Here is a 25,802-nt window from a genome sequence, read left to right as displayed (position 1 = left end):
GAGTCACTGCAGTGAGACCCAGAACCTAGCCGGGGTTAAACCCAAAGTTAGTTCGCCAACCACTAATCCTGCCTCAAGGAACAGCACACAGAAACAGAGGTGACAGAAATTTAGAGCGCACAGGCAACTGTTACTGCGAAAGAGTGACAAAGAAGGCTGAGGGAACAAGGGGATTTAAGCTCTATCAGTGACAGCAGTGAAAATAATCCTATAAACAAGCTCAGCGACCGAGAAAGAGCAGAAATGGTTTATTCTGGGAAAAGTTGACCAGAACACGAAAGAACAGAGGTATAAACAGATTCTGGTTTTCCACAAGACATCACAACAGTGACTGAATCACATCCGTTTTACACACAACAACAAAAACGCATGTTAAAAGGAAGAAGTTAACATTTATGGATTAGATAAAAATTATCAGGACCAATCTCATGACAACAAAGTGACAATGTGGAGGACAGGACAACTGCTGATTCCAGAAACACACTAAATAGATTGCCTGTCTCAATCAACTTTAAAGATGAATCATTTCTAATTTTCTTGATCTATCTAAATAAATGTTGTGTTGTTCATTAAAGGAATGTCAGATTATTTCCTGGATGCAGGGACTTCCTGCAGTGTCTGCTCTGAGTTGGTAACTTCATGTCCTTTAAACATTTATTTAATGGACTAAAAGAATAGGTCCATGTTTTCTTAGCTTGATTGCACATTTGGGCCTTACATGCAGTTCACCTTGATATTACTATGGCAGCCTGCAACATTTTATGAAGATTTGTTTTGACAGGAAAGTAAATGCGTACATGTTGATCCACTGCTTCTGACTCACAACTCTAGAAAACCTCCACAGATATATGTCACAACCTTCTGCGGATGAGTGTGAAAAGAAATTACAGCTCCTTTAAATCACACTTAATACTCCTTCTCAAGTGCTTGAACAGGGGCCGCAAAACCTGCAGTATGGATTGATAGCATAATGTTCAGTCCAAGGCTCACAAAGTCCAAGTGTGAGGGGTTTATGTGGGAAAACAGAGAGAGAGAGAGAGAGAGAGAGAGAGAGAGAGAGAGAGAGAGAGAGAGAGAGAGAGAGGGATAGGGAGGAGGGGAGAGAGAGAGAGAGAGTCAACCTCCCTTGCCCTCTGCCCAATTTTCACTGCGGCTGGGTTTCATCAGGTTTTGTATTTCAGACCTATTGATTATCTGCAGTGAGGGGGCACCGTGACAAAACCTCAGCAGGAGTTCTCCATCTGTAATGAGCCATGTGCCAAATACAGGCCCAGTCCTTCTCACACACACACACACACACACACACACACACACACACACACACACAGAGAGAGAAAGAGAGAGAGAAACACACAGTTATTATAAAAGGGAGGTTACAGAAATTCGCCCTCTTGCACGATCAGTGAAGCTCAAGATGGAGGTGGTTTGTTTTGTAGGACGATCTAATCTGATGTGAATCAATAAGAAAGAAAAAAAAAGTCGCATCCAGTTGCATCCTTAACACACCTGTAATATCTCGGGCTGTATTTCCTGTGTGATTCTGCATGTTCCACCTGAAGGTTGCCATCGCGTAGCTGATCGATTGGTTGCTCTGTGGTAGCCCTCTGTTCCTGATCGATCCTCGTCTCACTGACCTTTCACGGCTCCCGTAGACCTGACTGCGGCCTGCAGGTGCTAATTTAGACATGAGGGCGGAAGTGCAGCTTTACGGCGTCAAACCGATCAGCACTGGCGGACACGCACTTTAAGAGGAAGTGGGTTTAAGGTTTTAAGCCTTCAAGTTGACAAAAAAGGGAAGAGGTCTTCAGGACCCTAATAAAGACGAAACGCGGTCATCTTAATTTTCTTTTGTGGTACGTGGTTTCCATCTTGTGGCGGAAGGGATGAACTGCCACCGGTTGACGTCACTGTCGTGAAAACAAACACCGCGTGGAAAGCGTCGCTTGACGGCAAATTGAAAATTTCAGAAGCCGACATGGCCCTTTCGGTGATCTGCAGTGAAACACAGAGCAGGTATGGTGAAATTAGATTCATTTATGAACAAGTAGCTTCAGGGGCGTGTCTTCTGATGGCTAGTCGATACAAAACTACCTGGAAATGTCGCATTTTGTGCCTTAAATCAACATCCTGTTAGCTAGCACACCTTCAAAACTGACATCTGGGGTTGTTTCTTTTTTTGACACCACCTTTTCAGAGTGAGTTCAGTGCTAAACAGAGATGTCAAGCAGTATGGAAAGAAGTACATGTTTGACCATAATGAAGAGACATGTTGGAATTCAGACCAGGTAAAGAAACAGCTGTATACAAGTACCACGCTACTTACAGTGTCCGTTGTTTACTAGTTGTTGTGTAATTGTGTTTTTGCGATTTATGTCTAATCAAGATACTCCATCATTTAATACTAACAATAATTATGACTTACTACCACATATTACTCCAAAGCCTGATTAAAATGCCTTTGTAGGACAAAACAGACACACTCAGGATCGTTTTCTCACAGAAATCTAATACAGGCCCCTAGATGTTAAGCTGCTTGTGTCACAGTGAGTCTTTATTATGAAAGCAATATTTTTTTCAGGGTGAGTGTCAATGGGTGTCTCTGGAGTTCCCCCAGCCTGTCACGGTGTCAGAGTTATGGGTCCAGTTCCAGGGAGGCTTCTCAGCAAAAATGTGCAGGCTAGAAGGTAAAGCGCAGGCATTACATATTCCAGCTGTAATCCTCCTCACCAATCATGCACTGAGGTGACTATTCACAGATTTGTGTGACTGCTAAACTCTGTCGGTGTGATTAGAAAAGGTAAACAGTTTTCCACTTTTTCTCTTGGCAGGTTGCCCTAAAGATGAAGACTTAACAGAAATCAGCCATTTTTACCCAGAGGATAACAACTCTCTCCAGATATCCTTTATTCTTACCATGCAACATATGAACAGGGGGTCTGAGGGCTTACCTGGGAGATTTTGCAGCAAGACATGAAATGGAATTTTTCTTTTATTTTGTAAGTCTGTAGGGAAGTGCAATCATATATGGATATGTATATTTTCAAGTGTAAATTGGAATTTACATTTAGGTGTTGATTAAGTATTATTGCAAATTTACAGAGTGATGTATTCCATAAATTATCTTTAGTCTGAACAATGGTACTTTAATCAGGCAAATATCAATCCATCGTGTTTAACATAGTTAATGTAATACAAAATGCATTTTTGCTGGACTATAGTAAAAACTTGACTGTCAATATACAGCAGGGCTATTGCAGCAGCTCCGCAGGTGGGAACAGTGTTTCCTGTTGCCATTCTAGTAGGTTCATAATAAGTAACTGACAATATTTTCCTGGACATGCTTTTCATTATTACCATGCTTATCTTCTTAACTCCACACCCACAGCTTTCCCATACAGGAGGCCCCTGCAGTGGACAAAGTAAAAATAATATTTGAGAATAGTACTGACTTTTTTGGGAGAGTAACTGTTTACTCCTTGGACATCTTGGGGGAAAAAGCTTCATGACCATTTTTTTAACTCTCCCGTGAGAGAGGAAATGACCCCTGAGTAAAATACAGGACATATGATGGTGTTGTGGCATTGGGGAAACATGTCAGCAGCAGTATCACCTCCTCAGCTCATGTGAATATGACCTTTTTTGGTATGGACACTTCCATGGATCTGCCAGGCAATCTCTCTCCACCACTCAGGGACAGGATGCTTGACTTGAGTCAGAATTGGTCTTAATTGCAAATTTTAATGGGTTTGTTGTGATGATAAGCGCACTTGTAATCACTTTAAATCTCGATCTGTATTGTGCCTTTGAAACAAAATGGCATTCAACTGGAACAAAAGGTATAAAAATAAATGTTTCTTAAAAAACTTATTCAGTGCATTCTTTACTATCCTTAAGCCAAACAAAACAATTCTGCTATGAAAAGGGGAATGCACACAAATGCAACAGATTGTTTAGAAATCAACAAATGCAATTCACTCCATCTTGTGTCTCTGCATATGTGTTGATCAATGACACTGACTTGTAATTGGGACAAAAGTCCTAGTCATGTGACCATCAATGACAACTAGAAGTAGATCGGGGATCAACTGTGTCAGGCTGTCGTTTCCATTAATTTATTTCCACGTTTCATGTCGGTGTTGGCTTGTAGAGTTTCAGAATGTGGTCCTCCAACACTTTCTGAACTAGGAAACAGAAAAAGGACATTTCAATTCAGAACAGTAGAACATTTTTATATTAAGCTCGCATGAAAAAACACAAATATATAATATATATTATAAATTCATTGTATTGAGTAGATATAAGTCAGCACATACTCTTTTTGTGTCCGAGGGCTACAGCTAAGGCCATTGGGCTGTACCCAGAGTCAGACTCGATGGTCATGTCTGCTCCTTTGGCTAAATGATAGTACGACAGTGACAGTTTATAAACACGTTCAGTCTGAATCTGCTAGACATTACCATGACTTATAGGCATGCAATGTACCTAAGAGGGCCTCTACACATTTAATGTGGTTCCCTCGTACAGCATAAAGAAGAGGAGTTCCCCCATTCTGAGATTAAAATACAAGAATGTTAATTGGTAATATTTCTGCATTTCTTTATCATAATAATTTGGCTAGCCACAACTAGTGAATATTGCAGATTTATGACTCAAAGAATATTGCCATTGTACCCAGTCGTAAGTGTTTATGTCAACTCCGTGTCTAAGAAGGGACTCAACAATGTCCACATAACCGCCAGAGCTGGCCAGTGTTAGGGCACTCTCTCGCTCCCTCGCAATTGTTTTGGGGTCTGCACCCTGAAATATAAATGTTAAAAATAAACATTAGATGACAAATTTGGTCTCAATGACATGTGTGCCTTGATGCTCAGAAAGAGTAGTTTACTTCTAACCTTTTCCAAAAGAAAGTCCACCATTGCTTTCTCTCCATATGCTGCTGCCCACATTAGAGGTGTAAAGCCCCGTTCATCCTGCTTACTGAGCAGTGAGCTGTCTGCGAAATCAAATGTGCCACAGCCTGACATTGACCATTTCACACAACATAACACTGGTAAATATGTGCGTTGTCTTTTACTGTTTGGAGGACGGCAGTGAGATTCAAATCGCTTACCTTTACTCAGGTGTGCAGCCACTTGTGAAACCTCACCTTGAGCTGCCAGCTGGTGAATAGACAAAGCTGATGGAAACAGCCATAATAACTTCATGTGGTCATACAAATAAAATAAAATAAAATAAAAAACACAGCAACTGAAACTACCTGAACATTTTTACCATTAGAGCATATTTGCCCGTACTTACAGTCTAATGTTGCTGGGCGCACTGTAACCTCATTCCCACGCTGTTTGTTGGTCAGAGTGGTGGAGTGTTTGGAAAAACCGTCTTCATCCACATCTGTGTTCTCTGGAGACAGCAGCCCATTCAGATTAACCACAACCATGATCAGTGAAAGTAAGACATGCACTGTGAAAGTGATTATTTTAAGAATCAGGTGGCTGTTGCACAAATAAAAAAAACAAAACAAAACAAAACAAAACCCCACATTATGTAGACACAGTGATCACAGATGCTGAAGACATATTAAAAGTTAAAAACACAAAGGGGCACAGATACCATTAGACCTGTCGTCCCTGGACTCGGAGAGACCTGCGTTCACGTTGCTTGTCTGAATATGTTGCCCCGCTGAAACCTCATCATCACCTCTGGCCTCCATGACCGCTGCAACCAAAACACACAGATGCTGCCACCGAGGAAAGTACCCCAAAAATGTGTTGCCAAAGCAAATGACATTATCCGCTCACCACATCCAGCCTGACAGTCTTATTTGCGCTAACTTCCTTTTGGGAAAACTGAAAGTAAATTATTTCAATTCACGCGGCCGATCTTGCTGGTTATCGATTTATGTCCACAATTAATTACTTATCGTTCAGCTGATTTTCCACTTTTAAAAAAAAAAATCTAGTATTATTTTTTTTAACAAAAGACACGAATCGCCCTGTCTACCGTAGCACAGGGTCTGGCACTCTTTTTAAGGAAGAACTGTTCACCCAATCCGCGTTGCCGTCCGGAATATTGTTGTGTGACACATGACAACAAAAACACGGAAGAAGCAGGAACCAGCTGACTGACTGCACCGTGTTGTCAGTTTTTTTTTTTGTTGTTGTTGTCCAAACCAAACCGCACTATGGAGGACCAAGAGATGCAGCTTAAAGTTAGACGAGGTGCATTTTAGCTCAGTAAATTCCTACTTTACTTACCCTATTGTTGTTATCCGAAGCTAGTAGCTGTTAGTTAGCCTTAGTCGCTAAGCTAGTGCTCTGCCATCTCATTGCAGGCAGCTGTTCTGAGGCCATTGCTCTATTTTTAAGGGGTTGTATATTCTAAATATGTCTGTTCTTTGACCTTTTTTTTTTTTTTTTTGCAGTGTCTGACAAATTCACAGAGAGCATGTACGTCCTGGCTAACGAGCCGTCAGTGGCTCTGTACAGACTGCAGGAGCACGTCAGGAGGTCTCTGCCTGAACTGGTGCAGCACAAGGTACTCACAGTGTGTTACAGTGATCAGACCAACACACAAAATCGGTGCATGTGAGATGTGAGAAACGACGTTTATAAATTCTGTATTCTCTTTACTGTTTATTTTTTATAGCTGACATTTTTTTCTATCCACATCCAAAGGAGAAACTTGTGTCTAACTAATAACATAAGCAATGATTCTGTGCTATTCAAGAGTGTCTGTAAATCCTGATGCATTAATGAATGTTATTATTCCCACCTTTGTTTATCTCACTGTGACATGTCTGAATGTGTAAAAGCTTTTTTGTTTGATGCTGATGTTGTAATATTGGGTGTGGAGGTTTTGTGTGTTTTTGGTTAGTAGGTGCAATCAGGGAAGGTACTTTGTTAGCAATAGCTAAAATTCAGGTATCATTCGCCCTCTGGGAAGAGCTTTGTTCGTGTTCACCTTCGTATATGAATCAAAATATATTTGATTTACATCAATAAGATTAAAAAAAACAAAAAAAGACTAAATGGGCATTGGTAATATGTCTTTGACCTTGACATGCCCATATATATTGTCTTTTTGGCTCAATACGTTTGCTGCTAGTTATAATCATTCACCGTTCATGGACACACACACACACACACACACATATACAATCACGTCCTGTGGACAAAACACAGAGGCCACAACCGATGTACTTGTCTTGATGAAGTCTTACATTCTTTCACTTCCCACACAGACAGATATGCAGAGCTGGGAGGAGCAGAGTCAAGGAGCCATCTATACTGTAGAGTATGCATGCAGGTGAGACAGATATACAATTTTCCAAAAATTTAGTGGTCCATTCCTGACTGCCAACACTTTAATTGATCTGCTTGTTTTTGCAGTGCTGTGAAGAGCATGACGAACAGCAGCATGTATTTCAAAAACATTGACGGTCTCCTCCGTCAAGCCATCAGCATTAAGGAACAGGTCAGCAGCTCTCAAGGGCGAAGGTAGGAGACATCATTGAACATTTTCACTGAGATATTGTGATGGCCAGAGTATAGCGCTGGGAAATACAACAATGTTATACATTTATGATAATGATACATTAACACGTGCAGGAGTTCTATCAAGCATTGTTATTAAGAGGTTTTCCTTTCCATTTTGTGCTAAAAGTGTTATTATTCATCATTCATCATTAAGAAGACCACTACTCTCTGGGCCTTTTCTGTGCTTTGTTTTAGCAATAAAGTATGCAAATTTAAATGTACTTCGCAACAGTTCTTAACAAAGCCAATTCCATGTGGCTGTTGCCAAACTCAACCCATCCATGTGTGACAGGTGCTAATGGCTGAAGTATAAGCCTAAGTATAAGCCTATATATGCATTTTTAAATCATGAAACTTGCATGCAAAAGCACTGCGTGTGAGTAGGAGATATTTCAAGGCCTGATTTTATATGACAGCAGCAATGATATGCGTCTCTAAAGAGCCCCAGTTTTGGCTGTGCGGTGAGGGGATTAAATGCCCACTCGGCATGCCATCTCTCAGGTGGCGGTTTAAGAGCACTCTTCACTTTGCCAAAGAGCTCATTTTTTTCCAGCGGTTTTCATGTGCAATCATCTTTCCAAAAAAAAAAAAAAAAAAATCCCCATTGACATAATTGCTGTGCATATTTGAGAAAGCCAGAGATAATGCCGATTAAAAACTTCTTTGGCTGTATCACCCCTACAGTAGACCCACTTGTGAGTCATTTTACCCTAACATCTAAGTCCAGTCCAGTATCTGGACTTACACGTCATACCTTTTGTTCATGTATGTTCTGTTTGTGTTTATTTAATCCATCATAATTAATGTTTAGGAATATCAGCTTTGATTTATTTTTATCTCCCAATTTAGCTCCCCAGTAACTGCATATTATTTATCAGGCTATCTCAGAGCTCTTTATAGTTAATAGTAGCATGATGTTTTCTGTTGTATTTGCTTGTGCTTTTTCTTTGTTTCCCACTGACACCTGCATGCAGCTTACATGATGTGACCCCTTCTCCTAGTCCCCTTGTCTCTGCACACATGCCCAACCCACTTCCTCATGACCTCTCATCAGAGTTGTCCAGGTTAGTAGTTCCTCCAGATATGACAAATTCACACTCTAAGGAATCTATAAACACAGAAATTCTTTTTTCAGCCAGTTAGGAATAAGTGAAATATGCAACTAGATTTAGCCACTGATGGAACTGTAAGCATAGTTTTAATGTCTTATTTAAAGTGTTTAAATCTACTTATTAAATTAATTATAGCCTCTAAGAATTACTTTAAAGTTGATGTGAAAGAATATTGAACAATACCAAACAAAACACACCTGTACATTGTGCACAAATATTTGGCAACAGCTGCCATATACAGCAAAATAAAGTATTTACATTATTCAATTGAAAGCTATAAATTTGCCATGTTATACTCGGCCAACATTGGTGTATATGATTTAAATGAACTTCATTGATACAAAACACTACAAATTTTATAAAATATGCTCAATCGTTTTTCATTGAACTAAAAATGCTTTGTGATCCCAACAGCAGAAATCAGATGATAAGTTTGTAAACTTGGATGTTGTAAATCGCAGTCCCGTGTTGTCTAATCAGGCAGGATAAACATGCCCAGTGTAGAATCTGTTTGGGATGACACGTGTGTTAGCAGTCCTCTTTTTGTCACCAGTTTCTTAGAACACAATCTTAGCTTCTTCTATGTCACACAAGTGTAGAATCTTTTGCAGAAATCCCTGACTTGCGTGCAAGGACACTCCTCATCTCATTGTTGACACCGTTCCAGGGTTTAACCTGAGCCTGTAGTAGACTGGATTCAGTAGACAGGGTCCTGTGCATCCGTGGGCAACTGCCACCACTGCTGTATCCATCTTTATCACTCGTATGGTCCTGGGACCCTCCAGCAGAGGAGTACTGCTGTTGCTGGTATGCCTCTCGCTGTCTTGAGTTGCCACACTGAGGATAGGAGGAGATCTGATGTTGGAGGTGAGACTGGCTGCGGTGGAGCCGCGGTTTGTCCACACCAATTTTAAGTTCACAGGGCCGAGATACAGGCATGATGTTGCTTCCGTGGTCGTTCTGGTAGAGGGTATCAAAGTGGTCATTGGGATAGTGCTTAGCACTGTGGGAGGCTTTGACCAGAGAGTGGATTACAACAATCAGCAGGATCAGGATCCCAGAAGAGAGAACACAAGCACTGGCAATGCCCGTCTCCACCTCAAATATTAGGAGCATAAAGATGGACATAGCTGCAGAGGAAAAGAAAGACAGAGACAGAGAAAAATAGAATTTATTGATTAAGAAATAATTCGCACTTTGCTCTGTTTCAAGCAACGTAAATCTGCAGTAAGACAAATGATTGTGAAAGTTGTTGCTGCCCACCTTATCCCCAGTTCCCTGCTTATGTCTTGCAAGTTTTTAATAGCAAAAATTTGTCTCTTTTTGATGAAATGTAACAAAGAAGGTCCAGTTTTTCCTCATCTGTGTTGTCCTATGTTTGACTGCAGGAAAAGGACCATAGACTCTGGAATTCAAAAGGAAGGGGGAGAAAAGCACAGCGCTGGGATGTGAGGTGACTTCCTTAGCTGATTATTTTCTGCAGTCCCTTGCTCTGCTTCTATTTGATTGCCACTAAAGTGGGGTCATAAGGATGGTACCTCCTCACCACAATGGAATGGCTGCCTCCAGTGACCCTTCAGTACAAGCCGCTCAGTGGAACAGAGCACCACAGCACTGCCAGGTTCAGCATTAAAAACACTTAAGTCATGGACGCTGCTCAAAGAATGCATTGTTCTCCTGGACTCACTGGATGGACCAGAGAGAAAGCAGCAGTCCTGTTTTTGCCTCTGCTGTTGCAAATCCAGTGCAATCACAAGGTTTGACAGTAGTTTCCAGCGTTTCTGGAGTTGCTGTTTAGCTAAAAATGTCCAATTACAAAAGATTCATGTATCTACACATGGAAAACATGCTGAAGTGTGATGCATGACAATAACAGGTGTGTCGTTTTAATCTGCGTTTTAGTGCTTTAACATACTGTCATGCCAGATTGGGAAATTAGTTCTTCAAGAAAGAATTTTCTACTCTGTTCTCACCTGCCAAGTAGACAGAAACCCCCAGACAGAACAGTCCAATGGCCACATGTCGTACAGCTCTGCTGTCCAAAAGGAACCAGTCTGCTCTGTTGAAACAATTCACATTCATGACTCAGAATAAGTTTAAACTTTAATGTTGCTCATTTGGGTTTTAAATAAATACGCAATATGATAGAATTTCTGTTTTGTGTGATTTCTATTTGGCAGTTTTCTTTTGTTCATTGTGCCCTTTTAAAATGATTTCCTTCAAAGTAAGTTTTACATCAGAGCTGTAGGTCCTAAAACATTGGATTGGTGGATGTCTGGGTCAGTTCGAATGGTCAGTGTTTTGTGCAGCTCATTATTCACATTTTCTTGGAATGCCCCCTCTGTCAGCGGGGAGGTCCTGAGGCATGCTGTTGGATTTGTAAACCAACGTGGGAAAGGACCAGCGAGAGGCTGTTCGCTGTGTGCATAATGAGAGGAAAGCCATTGTTTCGATGGGCTTCACTGGGGTTGAGAGGTGGGGGTTGACCAACAACACTGCAGTGTGGGCCTCTACACTCCGACACATAAGGGTTTTTATGTTTCACCAACCATGTTTTTCTTGCAATGAAACTTAACAGTTAAATTTATCGTTTGAAATACAGTTGTGCTGAGAACTATTAAAGAAGGTGTAAACACGCACGGATTAGATCTCAATTTCCCTTTTAAGCAACTGTGACTGTGTGACCAGAAAATAAGAACCTCTGTAGGATGCAGTGTTGATTTGCTCTGCTGAAAGTCTTATATATTCATGTCATAACACGGAACACAAAGTCATTACAGCCACAATATTTTATATTTGTGTTCAAAAACAGTTGTAAGCTACACCACATGGTATTTATTTACTTATTACAGGACTTTAGGTTGAGATTTTGTGACATTTTTAAAGGGTTTCTATTTAATGCACCAAAATGGTAGTTATGGATGAAATGAATAACCACATTACAGAATGACTGCAAATGTTACAGTTGTATATACAAGTGAACTCAGTTTCTAATTTTTCAGAGAGATTTTTTTTTTCTTGCATTAAAGAGGCTCTACTTTACTGAGTGGTGGCTCTCCTGTGCGGATTAATATTATAGGTCACAGGTGAGTTTCAGGCTCCAGAAGTGACCGGATCTATGTGTGTGTGTGTGTCTAGGAGTAAGTGACGGAGGCAGCTGACATGGCGGCGCAACACAACACAACACAACACAATAAGTACCTGTCAGTGTCCTGCTCTCCTCTGCACACCTCTGTGGAAAAGTAGCTGTGGAGGAGGCACACCACCACAGAGCTCAGGTGGAGGGTGAGGGACAGGGCCGACAGGACCGTGGACACCGGCCGCAGAACGGCCCACACATGAGCCGGTATGACCGGGGAGCTGGAGGCGGAGGGGGGAAGCTCCTTCACCGCCGACTGCTGAGACTGCAGCTGGAAGATCAGGATGACCGATAAAACAGACATGATGGCCGATAAGATCCCCAGCAGAGACAGAACCATCAGAGACCGCTGGCTGTACTTGTGCGTCATGTTTGTCCTGGATCTGCAGCGCTCCGGTGAAAACTTTCCCTCCCCTGCTGGCCGGGCTGTTACAAGAGGAAAAAAAAAAATCCCCAGAGTGTTTTAGGGTGAGCTCCGGGTTTCTGCTGCCCTCCGCCTGCGGTGGCTCAGTCTGAGCATGTGATGAGCTTTAAATCCCGCAGATTAAAAAGTTCGCAACAACAATGGACTTTCTCTCAGTAACAGAGTGTTGACGCAGAGCCCACTGACCAAAGGCAAAACACAGGGGCCCAACAAAGGACCCTGCAGCCTTTCTGTGGGCTCCCATTATCCCCTCAGGAGAACATGCATTTTTTTTACATTATTAATTAATATTTATTTATTTATCCGGTCATGGAATATTTATTTAAAAAACACCGTGAAGTAAAACTTGCAACAAACTTAAAAACTAGATCAGAATCCTTCTAAATCAAATTTGTGCAGGCATTTTGTCCCCCGTGTTGACAGCAAACAGGCTCCTCTTAGATTAGCCCTCTTCTTCTGTTGTGTTGTAGACTGACAGCTTCATAAAGCGATTAAAGGATTTACTACAAATCTTTTCAACAGCAAGTGATTGTTATCTAAAACTGAGTGTAAGCTGATAGCCTGAGATGCATAATAATAAATTAATAATTAAAAAAAAGCATAAGAGATCATAATAACGATAATACAATTATTTATAAAGCGCTTTCCACCAAAGTGCTGTACAGCGAGTAGAATATGAGGATAAGTAGAATAGAGAAGAGATAAAGTCACATGTGACCCCTCTGCCAGAAGAGCTCAAAATTGTTCCTGTTCAGATACCAACTAGCAGCACCATAGCTGTTGGTTTTTGAAGACACCTTTTTTGTTCTTGCTCAAACTCCTCATTTTCTGAATCCAATTAATTTTCAACAGTTGCCATGGCATTTTATGCAGTTTATTAAGGATGTGCTTTGTTTTATTTTTTGTTTTATTTTACACTCACTTAACATTTTTATCTTTAGTTTTATGTGCATATTACAAATGAAGTAAGATACCAGGATATAATATTTATTTTTCACTATATATATATATATATATATGACAGAAGCTATAGACTACCGTTGTTGGACCACAAACATCTTGACTTAAGATATGTGACATGTGCAACAGAGACCTTATTGTTCTGTTTGAGGTTGGAGTAGGTCGGGAGACAAAGGTGTAACCCATGTTCTGCTGAGATGTAGATAAGAGCGGAGCTATAAAAGTACACAATGTGAACAATTGGTCTCACACTGACCATGGAGGTTATTTCTGAATTCGACAGCCTCACCACATGCTCTAAAAGGGTCGTGGCTGATCTTGTCGAAAGCAGAAGTGAGAAGTTTCAGGAAAATGAAAAAAAAAAAAAAATGGACTTGATACGGAAAGTTCCGTAAGGTGCTATTATCACTCTTTACTTTCTGCTACAGGCCTCCAGCTTGATTTCTTTATTTACAATATTTAATAACCCCAGTTGTGATGCAGCCCCACAGTCTCCTGAGTGATGGACCTCTCATTGTGTTGAGAATAAATTTACAGGAATAGACTAACATAAACACCACACTAACGAAAGCTATTTTGCCCTTAGCTGCAGGTGATTAGCTACTCATATTTACAGCTGGGGGTTTGCAATAGTCTCAGTCGACTTGATATGCAGATGAATCCCGAAGGCAAAGGCCGTGGCAGTCTGTAGGGATGTTACTAACTATTGCATCAGATCTATGTTCGAGTTACCGCCTGGGATGTCAAACTGTGTGCTTGTAGCTCATATGTGTCTGCGGCTGTGTGTTGACGTTTGTTGGCGTGCGTGTGTGGAGAGATGTACAGTTGTTGTCCACACTTCTACAGAGGATGCTTGCTAGTAAATTTTGGCTTTCTTATTTTTAGGAGAAGCCGACATGTGTCACATCCCAGAAATAGTCAATAATGCCACTCATTGAGCTATTGCCTCTAAATATATCTTTCAAGCTGACGGCATGTCTGCACATCTATCAGGGCCTTAGCTTTGCTTTTGATCATTTCATGTCCATTTTTTCCTTCTCCCCGCTCGCCCTCTTCATCACTTTATCTTAGTGGTGCGCAGGGTGAGCTGTCACAGATGTCCAACAGTTTATGTTAAACGTTTGTCGGGAACATTTTCAGAGTTGGTGATCAAACTACAGTTTGCAGGCTGTGACTTGAAACTTGATTACTATGTTGTGCTAAGATCTGTTGTTTAGCATACCTTTATATATATTTTTTTTCCTTTTGTTTTTTGTTTGCTCATTATGTCTGCATGTGCAGCTGCGGGCACAGTTGCAGTTATAGTTTCATGTCACACTTACAGTTAAACCTGAATGAGTTTTGTCTGATTTACTGAAAACAGCCACAGTATCCAGCCACAACGTGAAGAGGCGACTGTGAACTGGTTATCTGTGGTTAATACTGAAGGACTGAATTCAACAATATATGGCACCTAGATGTCCTTTCTATGGTTGAAAGAAAGGGCTCTTCAAGCAGGAGGCAGTCAGTCTGTTTGAGCATGTTTTATTCAAACACAAATTACGTGTCAGAACTATGGTAATTTTCTCTAAATGTTGTGCAGTTTTACCAAACCCATAAATTAATAAGCAATCTTGAGATAAAAATTGAAAGTACATTTAAAATCCATCTATATATATTCCGTGCACTTTATTCAAACTCACATTTCCCTCCATAAATGTTGCTTAGTTGTTTTTTTTTTTGTTGTTGTTGTTGTTTTTTGTTTTTTTTTTTTACTCCAAAAGTAGAATCACTTTCACAAACCATGAAGCCAGTGACACAGGCTGACAATGTGACAATGCATCAGCTAAAAACACCAGGCATCCCTGCACCGCACAACACACAGTTAAGCAAAATAATCCCTCACAAGCGATTGCATAAATCCAAAGAGGCTCCACACCCCGATTTCAAACTTGATTTATTGAACTGTGTCGGCCATCACTGATGCCCATCTGAGGAGGGATGGTTTTCAAAATGTGGCACAGGAACCTCCAGGGCTCCATTAGGCAGCCGTAAGTGGCCTCCATTAAAATCAATCATAATAACGTGGTTGCACAATGTGTACATGCCATCCCATAATGGTTTAGATGTTGTTTACCCATAGATGTAACTAACGCACGGGGCGGGGCCCGGGGCGGCTGGGGGCGGGGCCAGGGGCGGGCTGCAGCGGCCAGCTGTTGGAAAGCAGCGCTCCTGAACCATCCGCTGCTACTGCATCAGGTGAATATCTTTACATCAGCACAGCCAGCTGTATGTTTTTGTCTGTGACCGCTCTCCATTCAGCGCCTCAAACTGCAGGAGTGAACAAGAAGAGAAGAGATCCGGGAGCAGGTGAGTGCAGATGCGTGTGTGTGTGTGTGTGTTTTCTTTTCAAAACACGTGGGTTTCTTTTTTTCAGTATTTCGGTTTTTAAAGCAAATGAGCGAAGTTTTCTGAGGTTTCCTGTGTGGCGCTATTCATGACAGCTGTGAGTCGGCTACCTGTTGCTGTTATCGAGAGCCGCCTATAGATGGATCTATATTAGACAGGGATGCTTGGCAACTCGGTGACAGACGGGCTATTCTTAAACTGCCTATTTTGAATGACGTCAGCAATTTATCAGGCCTAATTATCTGCAAACATTTTTTTTTTCGGCTATGTATTTTTACTTTTTATTTTTAGCGCCAAATTGCCAGCTGACCGACTTCAGCAAACATCTCAGCTCAGTTGGCACCGCATTTATTCTTTCACACAAGTAGTAACATTACTGTATCTGCCCTCTGATGCTTTTATTGCCCCGCACTATCACACAGATGGATAGATTGCCCTTTTTTTTTCATTCATAAGATTGAGTAAGTTTCCCTCCATCAGCTGTTGTAAAGCATTACTTCACTTTCACTGTTTTGTCTGGTTAGATCTTGAACAACTTAATAAAATCACAAAACGCCCCCCCCCCCCCCCCCCCCCCCTCCCTCCCCTTCCTCCTCTCTCCATAGAAAGATCAAATGTTGCAGTGCATGCCTGCATGAAACATTTGCTATTCTGGCTCTATCAAAAATATCAAGGCAATTCAATTATCTCCTGTTAAAATTAGACAAATATTTCATCACCATTACTCTGCAAAGGGCCGGTGAGCACATGAAGATGGACGAGACGTCCACGTGTCCTCCTGAGTCATCATTGTCCCTAACTCTTCAGCGTTAGAGACATTGCTGAAGTAAGTTTAAGATGGGAGGTGTGAACAAGCTCAAAGTGTGATCACCAAGAAATCAACAGTTACACAAAGTTTCCCCTTCTTGAAACACCCTTCAGTTTTTACTCGGATAGGTAAGACATTTCAGAATTTTGCCAGTTATTCTCTCACTTGGATACGGCAGGGTTTTTTATTTTTATTTTTTATTTGCTTATTTACTTATTTTGCACTTGTTCATGCAAATATGGCTAAAGTTTTCTGTCTGGTTTCACAATATACCCCGTCAACACGAGCCTTAACGTGACTGAAATCAGTAAAACATTGAAACCCAAGCTGGGTAGGCTGTCACGTGCAGTTACAGTTCAGTAAAGCCTGGGTGTTGCTTCTTTTGTTATTTTAATTACATAATCAACCCATGACCGGAAAAAAAGTATGACACAAGTGGGTCAGTGGCACAGAGAATTTTACATTTCCCCACTCGAGGAAGCTGAAAACACCAGAAACAAACACCAGACTTCGATTAACTTTACCACAACGTGTTTGACAGCCGACACTGCAACTATAGACCTGTGTGATGCAGAAATAAACAATTTGCTGCTCTCACCGCCGTAGAGTAAGTCATTGACTTCTTTGGCTAATATACGTACACCTGTTTACCATATTTTTGCCACCATTTAAAAGCCACAATGCTCTGAATGACTCATGGAAAGGAAACTATTGAAGCAGAACACCCAATATTCAACAAATGGCCTCCTTTTTTCCCCTTCTCATTCATGCATACAGTTCACTGCAGCGAGAAAAACATCTAGTGCAATATATTTGCAGGTGTCATCACAACAACTGATCAGACCTATTAAAATTGGTTGCTGCTGATTAGACAGAAGCTCCCAGGGTATGTCAGAGAGGGCTGCTGGGGCCTTGTGTCTGTACTTAGTTTTTTCCGCTGTCTTGCCTTTGGGAAGGTGTCTGACAGAGGTGTTTTCTTTCCCCATAGAAGCTCAGAAGACCCAGGGGCAAGTGTGTGTGTGTGTGTGTGTGTGTGAAATTATTGCACTGTTACAGTACATGCAGTGACTCTGTTTTGCATTCATGGGACTTCTGGGACGAGTTGATTGCATTTTGAGATAAAAATAAAGTCATCGTTTTCTTTTAATGTCCTGGAGATGAAAGGTCGCAGGCAGTGTATTGTGGTGCTTACGTGGACCTCAAATGGCAGTTGTCGTTTGGGAAAACATCCAGAATGAACTGGAGTGTGAGGCGCAGCAAAGCTTTTTCTGCCTGCCTCGACCTTCGGGCCCTTCCAACAAACCTGCAAAACCACGCAGAGTCCTACAGCAAAGGCTTTGCTGTTCCTCCAGAGGTGCCGCTGCATTCACCCAACTAGTCATAAATTCCAACAGAGATGACTGTTGCAGCGATCGCTGTCGTTTGGGTATATCTGAAAAGAGAGGAACTTTCTGAGATAAAGAGCTCTCTGCCCTGTTTAGAACACGTGTCCCACTTCCCTCTCTTCTCACCAGTAACATGCTTTGATATGACATAAAATTGTCTCAAAAAAAAAAAAAACAAAAAGCAGCTCAGCCTCTATCATCTTTGTGGTGGGTGAGTTGGTGAATAGATAGATTAATGTTGGATTTTGTGGGACTTCACTCGGCAAAAGCCAGTCTTATTATTCTGCAGCATTTCGGCGCTATACCACGGGGGGCAACGGCAATGATGACTTTGTCTGCTGCTGTCAGTGCTGAGGTGTGTCGTGTCTCCGCAGCATATTGAGCACAGTGGATATCAGCGGACTTTATAAGGTAATAATGAGGGCAGAGAGGTGGATTCCTTCAGAAATGCCCCAGATGCCTGTGTGCCAAGCTTACATTGAAAGGCAGCGCGCACTTTAGGGGTCGTGGGAACACGGGCGCCATATCCGCTCAGGCACCATCAGGAGGGACACAGAACTAAATATAGAGAAGTCCAATACATGTCTAGTATTAAGGGGGAAAGCCAGTGAAAACTCCTTTGGGCTTTGGAGAAGCACTGTATGGTCAGTTCAGAGGAGTCACACCAGCAGTGGTAGTGTGAATGATAGTGAGTATAAAACACCGGACAGTTTGTGCACAGTGCATATTTCTGTATGCATTTGATTTAGTGCTGTGCGGTCTGTATGGCTGCTGCAGTCACTTTACGGCTGTCTCCCATGATGCGCCGAAAATCCTCTGACCTCACTCTGCTCTGTGGTGGCCGGCTGCACGCGGTCCTGCAGGGGCAGCGGGGAGCTTTTGTACACCAAGAAAAATGCAGATACACGGACATCGTCAGCCTAACCACGATCCATCCACATCTTTACCCCTCTGCCCCCTCCAAGCCCCGCTCTTCTCTGACCCGGCTGTTCATGAGAGAGGAGTGGGCGGCTTTTAGCGTCAGCCATCTTTCAAAAACACACCGTTTTCCTTCCACTGTTTGGTTTCAGCCATTGCCTGCTGAACCTTTAAAAGGAGCTATCAACTGTATTTTTAACCCGGTCTCTTGGGGCTGCATGGTGCAGCCAAGCACTGTGCCTTTGGCCACGGGGTAACCCAGACTGTGGGGGTGTCAGACTGTGTGGACTGTTGGCCCGGCAAGGGCCACTCTAACTTTAGACCGCATCGCCTCATGGTGATAAAAATAAGCACCTTACCCTCAGCAAGGGGGAAGGGCCCTCAGCCACTTGGACTAAATGGATGACATTTTCCCACCAGAATTGTCAGAACTTGATGGTCTCACATTCTGTACATGACTATTAACCAAACACGGCTGTCATTCACCAAGTTTTTATTTTCCTTGAACCGGAAATATTAATCATTGGTGATTTTTTACAATCAATCTTTCCAGTGCAGCATTATGGAGGGCACGAAATACAATAATATACTCTGCTACTTTAACACTGTTGGGTTGTTTTTGTGTGTGTGTTTGTTTGTTTGTTTGTTTTTTTAGACTTACAGACGGCAGAGAGAATGGGAAGAAAGAAAATACAGATTTCTCGAATTCTGGACCAGCGAAACAGACAGGTGGGCGTACATGCAGTGTTTCATTTAGAGTTCTTTACCGTAGAGTTTAAACCTCAGTGACAGCCGCTAAACAGTGATCGCTCTATCAGTCAACAATAAACAACAGCAATTAAGGAGCTATTTTTGCAATTGATGTTTAGTTTTGCAATAATGGTTTCCTGTACCACTATACAATTAGCATCTTTGGGTTTTAGACTTTCAGTTAGCAGCGTGACATCTGAATTTTCCATCTTGGGCTCCGGGGACCGGAAGTTGATTGATTTTCACAGTTTTCTGACATTTTATGGACATCGAGATTGAGTAGTACTGTCGGCAGTGGCATACACACACGTGTGCCAAATTTTTCTTGCGAGTGAACAGGACACACAGTTGAAAACACACAGTACACAGTGTGCACTTTTACTGCAGTCAGAGCCACGAAAGTGGGCTTTTGTTGGACCGACGTCTTCATACTGCAGGACTGTGGAGGAGATTTCACACAATGGTGTGAAGAATAATGAACAACAATTTTTTTTCGATTGCATAGGTACAATAGTAGCACCGTGCATGCTTCATTCTCTCACTGTTTCACGCCAAATTGAAGTCAGGTGGGTGGAAATGCAACATTGGGTTGGTTCGTTTTCTGTCGCTAAGAGGAAACTGAAACAGTAAACAACGTAGACAGCAAGAAAAACTTGTGCCATGTACAGAGTGCTGGTGAATACAATTTATTCCCGTACGGTATCTGATCCTTGTTAATACGTTTTCCAAGAAGGTTGTTTTTTGTTGTAGTTGTTTTTTTCCTTTGTTTTTTGAGGTTTTCCTTATCTTAACGGGGGTGTGAGGGGAGACAGTCTTGTTTGCTGCTCTGATTCTAACATAGAATAAGATAAAACTTTCATTTGCACAGAAATTTCTATTGCATCAGAATCTCCACCATCATCACAAAAATACTTTAAAAACAACTATACAACAAATTTACAAATGATCTGTGGGGACTTCTGAGTTGACTTTTTCTCTTTAGAAATAAAACAAGGAAAAAATGTTCTCCGTAGCATTTTATATATTTGACTTCAGGTTCTGTACCAGGCATTTAAGGAAACACTTGGACCTCTCCACATGTGTTTTGGCCACAGGTGACCTTCACCAAGCGCAAGTTTGGGCTGATGAAGAAGGCGTACGAGCTGAGCGTACTGTGTGACTGTGAGATCGCCCTCATCATCTTCAACAGCACAAACCGTCTGTTCCAGTACGCCAGCACAGACATGGACAAAGTGCTGCTCAAGTACACAGAGTACAGCGAGCCCCATGAGAGTCGCACCAACACTGACATCCTGGAGGTACTGTCCCGGCTGCTGCTATTATAAATAAACATAACCAATTTTTTTAAAACGCGATTTTCAGGTGGAAATGTTAACAAGCGTACATGGAAGGATTTCTGTAGAGTAAAACTTGGTTTGCTCGATCTCAGTGCTGTCACTGTGGGTAATTTTTAATGTGCACTTTCTGTTCTGCATCAGACCCTGCGCAGGAAAGGCCTCGGTCTTGACAGCTCAGAGCTTGACAGCGAGGAGAGCATGCAGGTGGCCACAGACAAATGTCCTCTCAGTGAGGGCATGGACCTCTCCGTGGCACGCCAGCGCTTCTATGTTAGTCTGCATGCACGTTTGCTGATGTGCATGTATACACAAGCAACACAAATCCCAAAGACCATTGTGATCATTTTGGCTAAATCTGCATTAATGTCCAACAATTGGTTGTGACACTTTCAAAGTTATGATGGTTATTCTGACTCACAAATACACACAATGCAACAGAATTTTACCCCTTACATGAATATATCTACTGACTTCGTGACAAGTTTTAGATGTAAATTGTTATGCCGTTATTAAATGTGTATTTTTTCGCTTCAGGCTCCATCCCTGCTCTCGCCAGAAGCCCAGTTCCTGGTGTCTGCAGGCTGCGAAAACAGCTTTCCCAACTCCTCTGGATCCAGCACGTCGTCCCAGAGACCTCCGGTCTTTAAATCTATTAGTTCCAGACCCAGCTCTGCCAGTCCTGCTGCTTCACATGCACACAGTGCTTTTGTGTCTCCACACTCAGGTGAGCTCAACTTGTGTTATTATCTCCAACTTATAAGTTATGTTTCCACCTGTGCCCATATTTTGCATATGGGAAGAGCCTGTTCCATTTTGGGGCATATTAATATTATTTATAATATCCTAGATCTGCACTCTGTAAGTGAATTTTGTTATTGTGTTACTACATAAATATGATGTGCTCGTGTCAGACATTAGACAAAGCGTTTCACTTTAATGTCTCAGTGGCTGCCTTTCATAAAATACTCACCAATTAACATTGTTCTGCATTAAAACAGACGCAGAGCATTTGATATGAAAATCCATGAAGTGCTTTTTTAGACCTCCTGCTGAAGTGTTGCTGTAAAATTCACATGTCCTGTAACCAGCGTTGTGCAGGTGGCTGTGAACTCACAGGAAATGTGTGTGTGTGTGTGTAATCTGCGCACACACATGCAGTCAGCCTGTTTTGTGAAAGTGGCCCTTCACAAGCCAAACAGTGGCTGTAGCCAGTTCTGTGGTTTCTGAACAGTATGTAACGCACCTGCTACTCGTGTCACCCTCTTTTAGCCTTTCACTATTTGGGCAGGCCATGATGTCATTTAACAGTCAAGGTGTTTTTAAATCATTTGGTTATTCTAATAAAGTGCACTGGTTTTGATTTAGAATCTGTTCAGGTCAACAACAAACCAGTTTACAACACAAACAATAGCACAAACTTGTAAGCAATGGGTGTGTATCTTGTAAAGATAAAATACAGATTCAGCCGTCAAACCAAAAGAAGAAGTAATTTTTTTTTTTTTTTTTATCACACATACAAACAGAGGGAGGTGAAGAATGTCAGAAAAAAAATAACAAAATTATTCAAAGTGTGAAACAAGCTCACATCTTTTTTCACTTCCTGCTCCTGTCCCTCTCTGTGTAGGCATCGGCTACTCCATGTTCTCCCATGGCAACCTGAATCGCACCCTGGACATGAAAAGCCCTCCTCCTCTGAACCTGGGCCATGAGAACATGCGGGGAGATGCTGTTAATCAGGCCATGGGCGCCACACGCGCCCTGTCGGCTAACCACAACTCTGCTGTAAATAGCTCTTACTATCCAGCGTGATCAAATATGTGTCAGAGAATATAACACAAGCTATTAGCGCCTTTTAAACCAAACTGAAGTGAAATAGCAATATGACATGCAAACAGTTTCACGGTTTTTCTCTGACGTCTCTGTGTCACCACAAACCTGATGTTTTCACTTTGTATATTCTCTGTGTCTGTCCATCAGAGGGGTCTCTTGTATCCGGGTCTGCACAGCAGCAGCTCCATGGTGGCCATGGGGAAAGCCGGGCTGCTGGGCCACAGTCTGGGAGGCTACGGCCTGCCTGGAGCTCCTGGTATGTCAGCAGAAGATACAATATAAGACGAACATTTTCACAGGTTCCCTCTAGCTAACCAACTAGAGGGAACCTAGTTGGTTAGTTTTTTTTGCACTATGCCATGCCAGGATAAGCTGGCAGGAACTTAATGCCAACAGTGTTGCATAGTGGTATGATATCTTTATTTAGCTCTCAGCTTTCCTTTCAGATGAAGCTAATGTGTCCTCATATTCGATGATGTTAGTATACATCTTTTGCCTCCCTTTTGTTTAATGCTGGGATTTATATTCCTGTCTTTTCTCTTTTCCCAGAGTACAGCCAGCCTGGTTTTTATCACTCTGTTAGTCTACAGCGAGCAGCAGTGAACCCCTGGCAGGCAGCACAGCCACCTCAGGAGCCCCATGGGCCTCATATAAGTCCAGGGTAAGCATATCAATGTGTAATATAGTTCCACTGTGTGGAGGAAATGTGGAATCATCAATCAGCCTGGTGCATCTGCACACTGTTCTTTGTTGCCACAATGTTGCTTTATTCACTGCGGCTGTGAAACATTTTTATCAACCCGATTTTGATCAGGCACAAAACAGCATTAATCGCATTGCAGTCTGCGCCCAAAACATATCTCAAATGACGACAACCATCAGTCCCAGGCAATACGTGTATATTCAGAAAACTATCAGGTGGTTATCGACCACAAGAGTCAAGCGAGAAACGATATGATAGAGTCAGAGAGGAAAGCAAAGGGAAAAGAAAATACATAAAAACAGTTAATGATGAAACAGAAACAGCGGTATCTTTTTGTTTACAAAACCAATAATCATCATAATCACTACCATTGGCCTCTGGATGTAAATTCTTGTTTCCATGTAGAAATATGAAATTTCTTAAAACTGGCGGATGAAATTAGCAATTTAAATAGTCCTTCAGTGGCAGTTTGTGAAGCAGAGGTTTTTTTATTTGGTCTCGCCTTTCTTCTTGTTGTTTCCAGTATGTCCAGCGGAGGGTGCTCCTTTCCCTCTCAGGCTTGCTCGTCAACCTCTCCTCAGCTGCCCTCCCTCAACCTCAGCATCAAATCAGAGCGTAGCTCTCCTGAGCACATGTCTTCACCCACCTCTCCTCCTCTACACCACCTCAGGCAGCACTCTCCAATGAACAACCTTGATTCGGCGTGCCACACGCCGCCAGAAATCCGGCCGGCCGGTGAGACCAAGGAGTTTCCCAAAAGCGGCTATGTGCAGGATGAAAAGGAGGGAGGACAGCAGCTTAGCCAGCTAGAGATGAGTGACGGCTGGCAGAGATAGCTGGCTGCTGCCGTCTACCACCATCTACCATTCAATCAGCTGTCTAACACCAGTGCTCTATTAGAAACACACACAAATATAACACAAAAGATAGTGTGGCGTGGTCTACAAATCCCCATTAACCCACAGAGGAATATATTTTTGTCTCCTCATACAGAGCTGGTCTCTCCTGGGCAAATTTTTCTCTGAATCATTTGATTGACCCCATGAGGAGATAGATGCATACAGACGTTTGCTTTTTGTTTGGTTAGGTTTAGTTTTCTGTGTGGAGTTAAAGGGAATCCCAAAAAAATCCTAAAAAAACCAACCCGAAAAGAACAACAACAATGGGAAAAAAAATAAATAAATAAACCCACAATCCGAAATGTTTTCATTTTTTTGTTCTTTTGTCTTTATTGACATTAGCTGCAGCAGCACGGTGGGACCAACTGAATTTCTTAAAAACTGCAAAAACCAGCCTATGCACATATTTGGCCGTCAGAGTGGCATTCAGTGTTTGATCTATGTTTGGTGTGAAAGTGGGAAAATAGCAGCAAAATCACGCTGTCTCTGTGTAAATGTTAAGGTGGAAAAAGAAGGTGGGAATGGAAAAATGTGTCTCTGTGTACAGTCACACTTCTTGCGTCCTTGTTGTTTGAAATTGTGGACTGCGCCTGGACATGACAACACACAAGACAAGACAAACGTGGCACATGTTTTTTCAAGTTTGTCTTAAAACCGATCGGGGCAGATATTATAGCAGCAGAAATAGTTTTGATCGCTAAAACTGGTCCTGCTGTCCATACTGGCTATGAAATGGCCCCTTCATAAAGCAGGTCTGCTGAATTTGTCCTCTATCAGTGGAACGGCATGATCGTTTAAGGGTCCAATGACAGTGATCTAAAATGGCTTCACTGTACTTATGGACGTGGATGTTTACTTGAAAAAATGTGAAGCTAAACATTTGGGCATCGATGGATCTCAGGAATGTGGATGATAGTTTCCTTGGAAAGAATTTTTAACTGTATTTCTTTTGTTGGACTTTTAGTTCTATTATCCTAACAAATAATCGTGATTTCATCTTTTTATTGAATTCATGTCAGTAAGAGATTTTAATGGGCTCCTTCAAATAAAGACTGAAGTGTATTGTCTCTATGCACTGAAATCAAACACACCCAAACATGTTTGCTGTACGTGTGTGTGTGTATACAGACAAACACACACATATACATGGACATCTGTGTCTATTCTGCTTTAACGTATTCAACTCCTGTTCCGCACCCTGATTTCATTTGGGTTGGATCTACCATTTTTGTCCACAAGGGGTCATGTTCTTCTACATTTGGATTTGGATGAGAAACAGAGACCCATTTAACTGTGTTAATCATCAGATGAATGTCCATGACAAGATCCAGGTTCAGTGTTTCACCCTGACGCCATTTAACAAACACATCATGACAAACTGCAGAGATTCAGTGAGCTGACTAGTGGAGGGCTTCAAGTTCAAGTGCTGCTGTGGAATTAGCGCTTTAGCTTTTTTTTTTTTTTTTTTTAAATGCAGTTATATATATTAATATCAGCATGAAAAACCAAGTTATCAGTACCCTGATGTTTTGGGTTTAGTTTGCTGAATGCTTCACTAACCGAACAGAAACAGATTTTTATCATTTCAGCATTTGTTGTGTTTCCTTTTGAATA

The 25,802-nt window shown here is 41.8% G+C and overlaps 5 protein-coding genes across 8 annotated transcripts; 3 read left to right on the top strand and 2 right to left on the bottom strand.

Moving 5' to 3' along the window:
• The first annotated feature begins 1,936 nt into the window (after positions 1–1,936).
• nr2c2ap (nuclear receptor 2C2-associated protein) lies at positions 1,937–3,867 on the top strand. Its single transcript, XM_029499846.1, has 5 exons — positions 1,937–2,013; positions 2,195–2,285; positions 2,579–2,684; positions 2,829–2,896; positions 3,384–3,867. The coding sequence occupies exons 1-5, from the start codon at positions 1,976–1,978 to the stop codon at positions 3,504–3,506; spliced, it is 426 nt and encodes a 141-aa protein (XP_029355706.1). The 5' UTR covers positions 1,937–1,975; the 3' UTR covers positions 3,507–3,867.
• rfxank (regulatory factor X-associated ankyrin-containing protein) lies at positions 2,793–6,012 on the bottom strand. Its single transcript, XM_029499845.1, has 9 exons — positions 5,799–6,012; positions 5,611–5,715; positions 5,299–5,400; positions 5,111–5,176; positions 4,893–4,993; positions 4,672–4,797; positions 4,483–4,549; positions 4,314–4,394; positions 2,793–4,181 (listed from the first exon to the last, which is right to left on the bottom strand). Exons 2-9 carry the CDS (start codon positions 5,708–5,710, stop codon positions 4,126–4,128), a joined length of 699 nt encoding a protein of 232 aa, XP_029355705.1. The 5' UTR covers positions 5,711–5,715; positions 5,799–6,012; the 3' UTR covers positions 2,793–4,125.
• Positions 6,013–6,090: 78 nt separating this feature from the next.
• On the top strand, positions 6,091–14,781 carry borcs8 (BLOC-1 related complex subunit 8). Of its 4 annotated transcripts, none has more exons than XM_029500197.1 (7): positions 6,091–6,218; positions 6,422–6,534; positions 7,241–7,305; positions 7,389–7,496; positions 8,537–8,599; positions 10,036–10,100; positions 11,786–14,781. In XM_029500197.1, exons 1-6 carry the CDS (start codon positions 6,182–6,184, stop codon positions 10,097–10,099), a joined length of 450 nt encoding a protein of 149 aa, XP_029356057.1. In that variant the 5' UTR covers positions 6,091–6,181; the 3' UTR covers position 10,100; positions 11,786–14,781. The 4 variants fall into 4 exon arrangements, with proteins under 4 accessions (XP_029356057.1, XP_029356056.1, XP_029356058.1 ...); XM_029500196.1 differs by having other exon boundaries at positions 8,510–8,599; XM_029500198.1 differs by lacking the exon at positions 8,537–8,599.
• On the bottom strand, positions 9,021–12,156 carry tmem221 (transmembrane protein 221). Its single transcript, XM_029500195.1, has 3 exons — positions 11,849–12,156; positions 10,621–10,706; positions 9,021–9,777 (listed from the first exon to the last, which is right to left on the bottom strand). Exons 1-3 carry the CDS (start codon positions 12,154–12,156, stop codon positions 9,233–9,235), a joined length of 939 nt encoding a protein of 312 aa, XP_029356055.1. The 3' UTR covers positions 9,021–9,232.
• Positions 14,782–15,416: 635 nt separating the features above from the next.
• Positions 15,417–25,746, top strand: mef2b (myocyte enhancer factor 2b). Its single transcript, XM_029500194.1, has 9 exons — positions 15,417–15,519; positions 19,325–19,398; positions 20,514–20,717; positions 20,898–21,026; positions 21,291–21,480; positions 22,381–22,538; positions 22,734–22,842; positions 23,136–23,247; positions 23,813–25,746. The coding sequence occupies exons 1-9, from the start codon at positions 15,441–15,443 to the stop codon at positions 24,123–24,125; spliced, it is 1,368 nt and encodes a 455-aa protein (XP_029356054.1). The 5' UTR covers positions 15,417–15,440; the 3' UTR covers positions 24,126–25,746.
• The last annotated feature ends 56 nt before the right edge of the window (positions 25,747–25,802 follow it).

Source organism: Echeneis naucrates, chromosome 4 (genome assembly GCF_900963305.1).
Source record: "Echeneis naucrates chromosome 4, fEcheNa1.1, whole genome shotgun sequence".
In the NCBI taxonomy this organism is placed as follows: domain Eukaryota; kingdom Metazoa; phylum Chordata; class Actinopteri; order Carangiformes; family Echeneidae; genus Echeneis; species Echeneis naucrates.
This window is presented reverse-complemented; position numbering and strand designations above follow the sequence as displayed.

Coding starts and splice junctions, on each gene's coding strand:
- nr2c2ap (XM_029499846.1), top strand. CDS start 1,976: ATGGCCCTTTCGGTGATCTGCAGTGAAACACAGAGCAG. Junction 2,286..2,578: donor CATGTTGGAATTCAGACCAG/GTAAAGAAACAG, acceptor TATTTTTTTCAG/GGTGAGTGTCAATGGGTGTC. Junction 2,685..2,828: donor AAAAATGTGCAGGCTAGAAG/GTAAAGCGCAGG, acceptor TTCTCTTGGCAG/GTTGCCCTAAAGATGAAGAC.
- borcs8 (XM_029500196.1), top strand. CDS start 6,182: ATGGAGGACCAAGAGATGCAGCTTAAAGTTAGACGAG. Junction 7,306..7,388: donor ACTGTAGAGTATGCATGCAG/GTGAGACAGATA, acceptor TTGTTTTTGCAG/TGCTGTGAAGAGCATGACGA. Junction 8,600..10,035: donor CTCTCATCAGAGTTGTCCAG/GTTAGTAGTTCC, acceptor GTTTGACTGCAG/GAAAAGGACCATAGACTCTG.
- tmem221 (XM_029500195.1), bottom strand. CDS start 12,156: ATGACGCACAAGTACAGCCAGCGGTCTCTGATGGTTCTGTCTCTGCTG. Junction 10,707..11,848: donor GGAGAGCAGGACACTGACAG/GTACTTATTGTG, acceptor TTGTTTCAACAG/AGCAGACTGGTTCCTTTTGG. Junction 9,778..10,620: donor GGTTTCTGTCTACTTGGCAG/GTGAGAACAGAG, acceptor TTTCCTCTGCAG/CTATGTCCATCTTTATGCTC.
- mef2b (XM_029500194.1), top strand. CDS start 15,441: ATGTTTTTGTCTGTGACCGCTCTCCATTCAGCGCCTCAAACTGCAGGA. Junction 15,520..19,324: donor GAGAAGAGATCCGGGAGCAG/GTGAGTGCAGAT, acceptor TTGTTTTTTTAG/ACTTACAGACGGCAGAGAGA. Junction 21,481..22,380: donor TTTTGTGTCTCCACACTCAG/GTGAGCTCAACT, acceptor CTCTCTGTGTAG/GCATCGGCTACTCCATGTTC.
- rfxank (XM_029499845.1), bottom strand. CDS start 5,710: ATGGAGGCCAGAGGTGATGATGAGGTTTCAGCGGGGCAACATATTCAG. Junction 5,401..5,610: donor CAGGGACGACAGGTCTAATG/GTATCTGTGCCC, acceptor TGCTGTCTCCAG/AGAACACAGATGTGGATGAA. Junction 5,177..5,298: donor GCGCCCAGCAACATTAGACT/GTAAGTACGGGC, acceptor TGTTTCCATCAG/CTTTGTCTATTCACCAGCTG.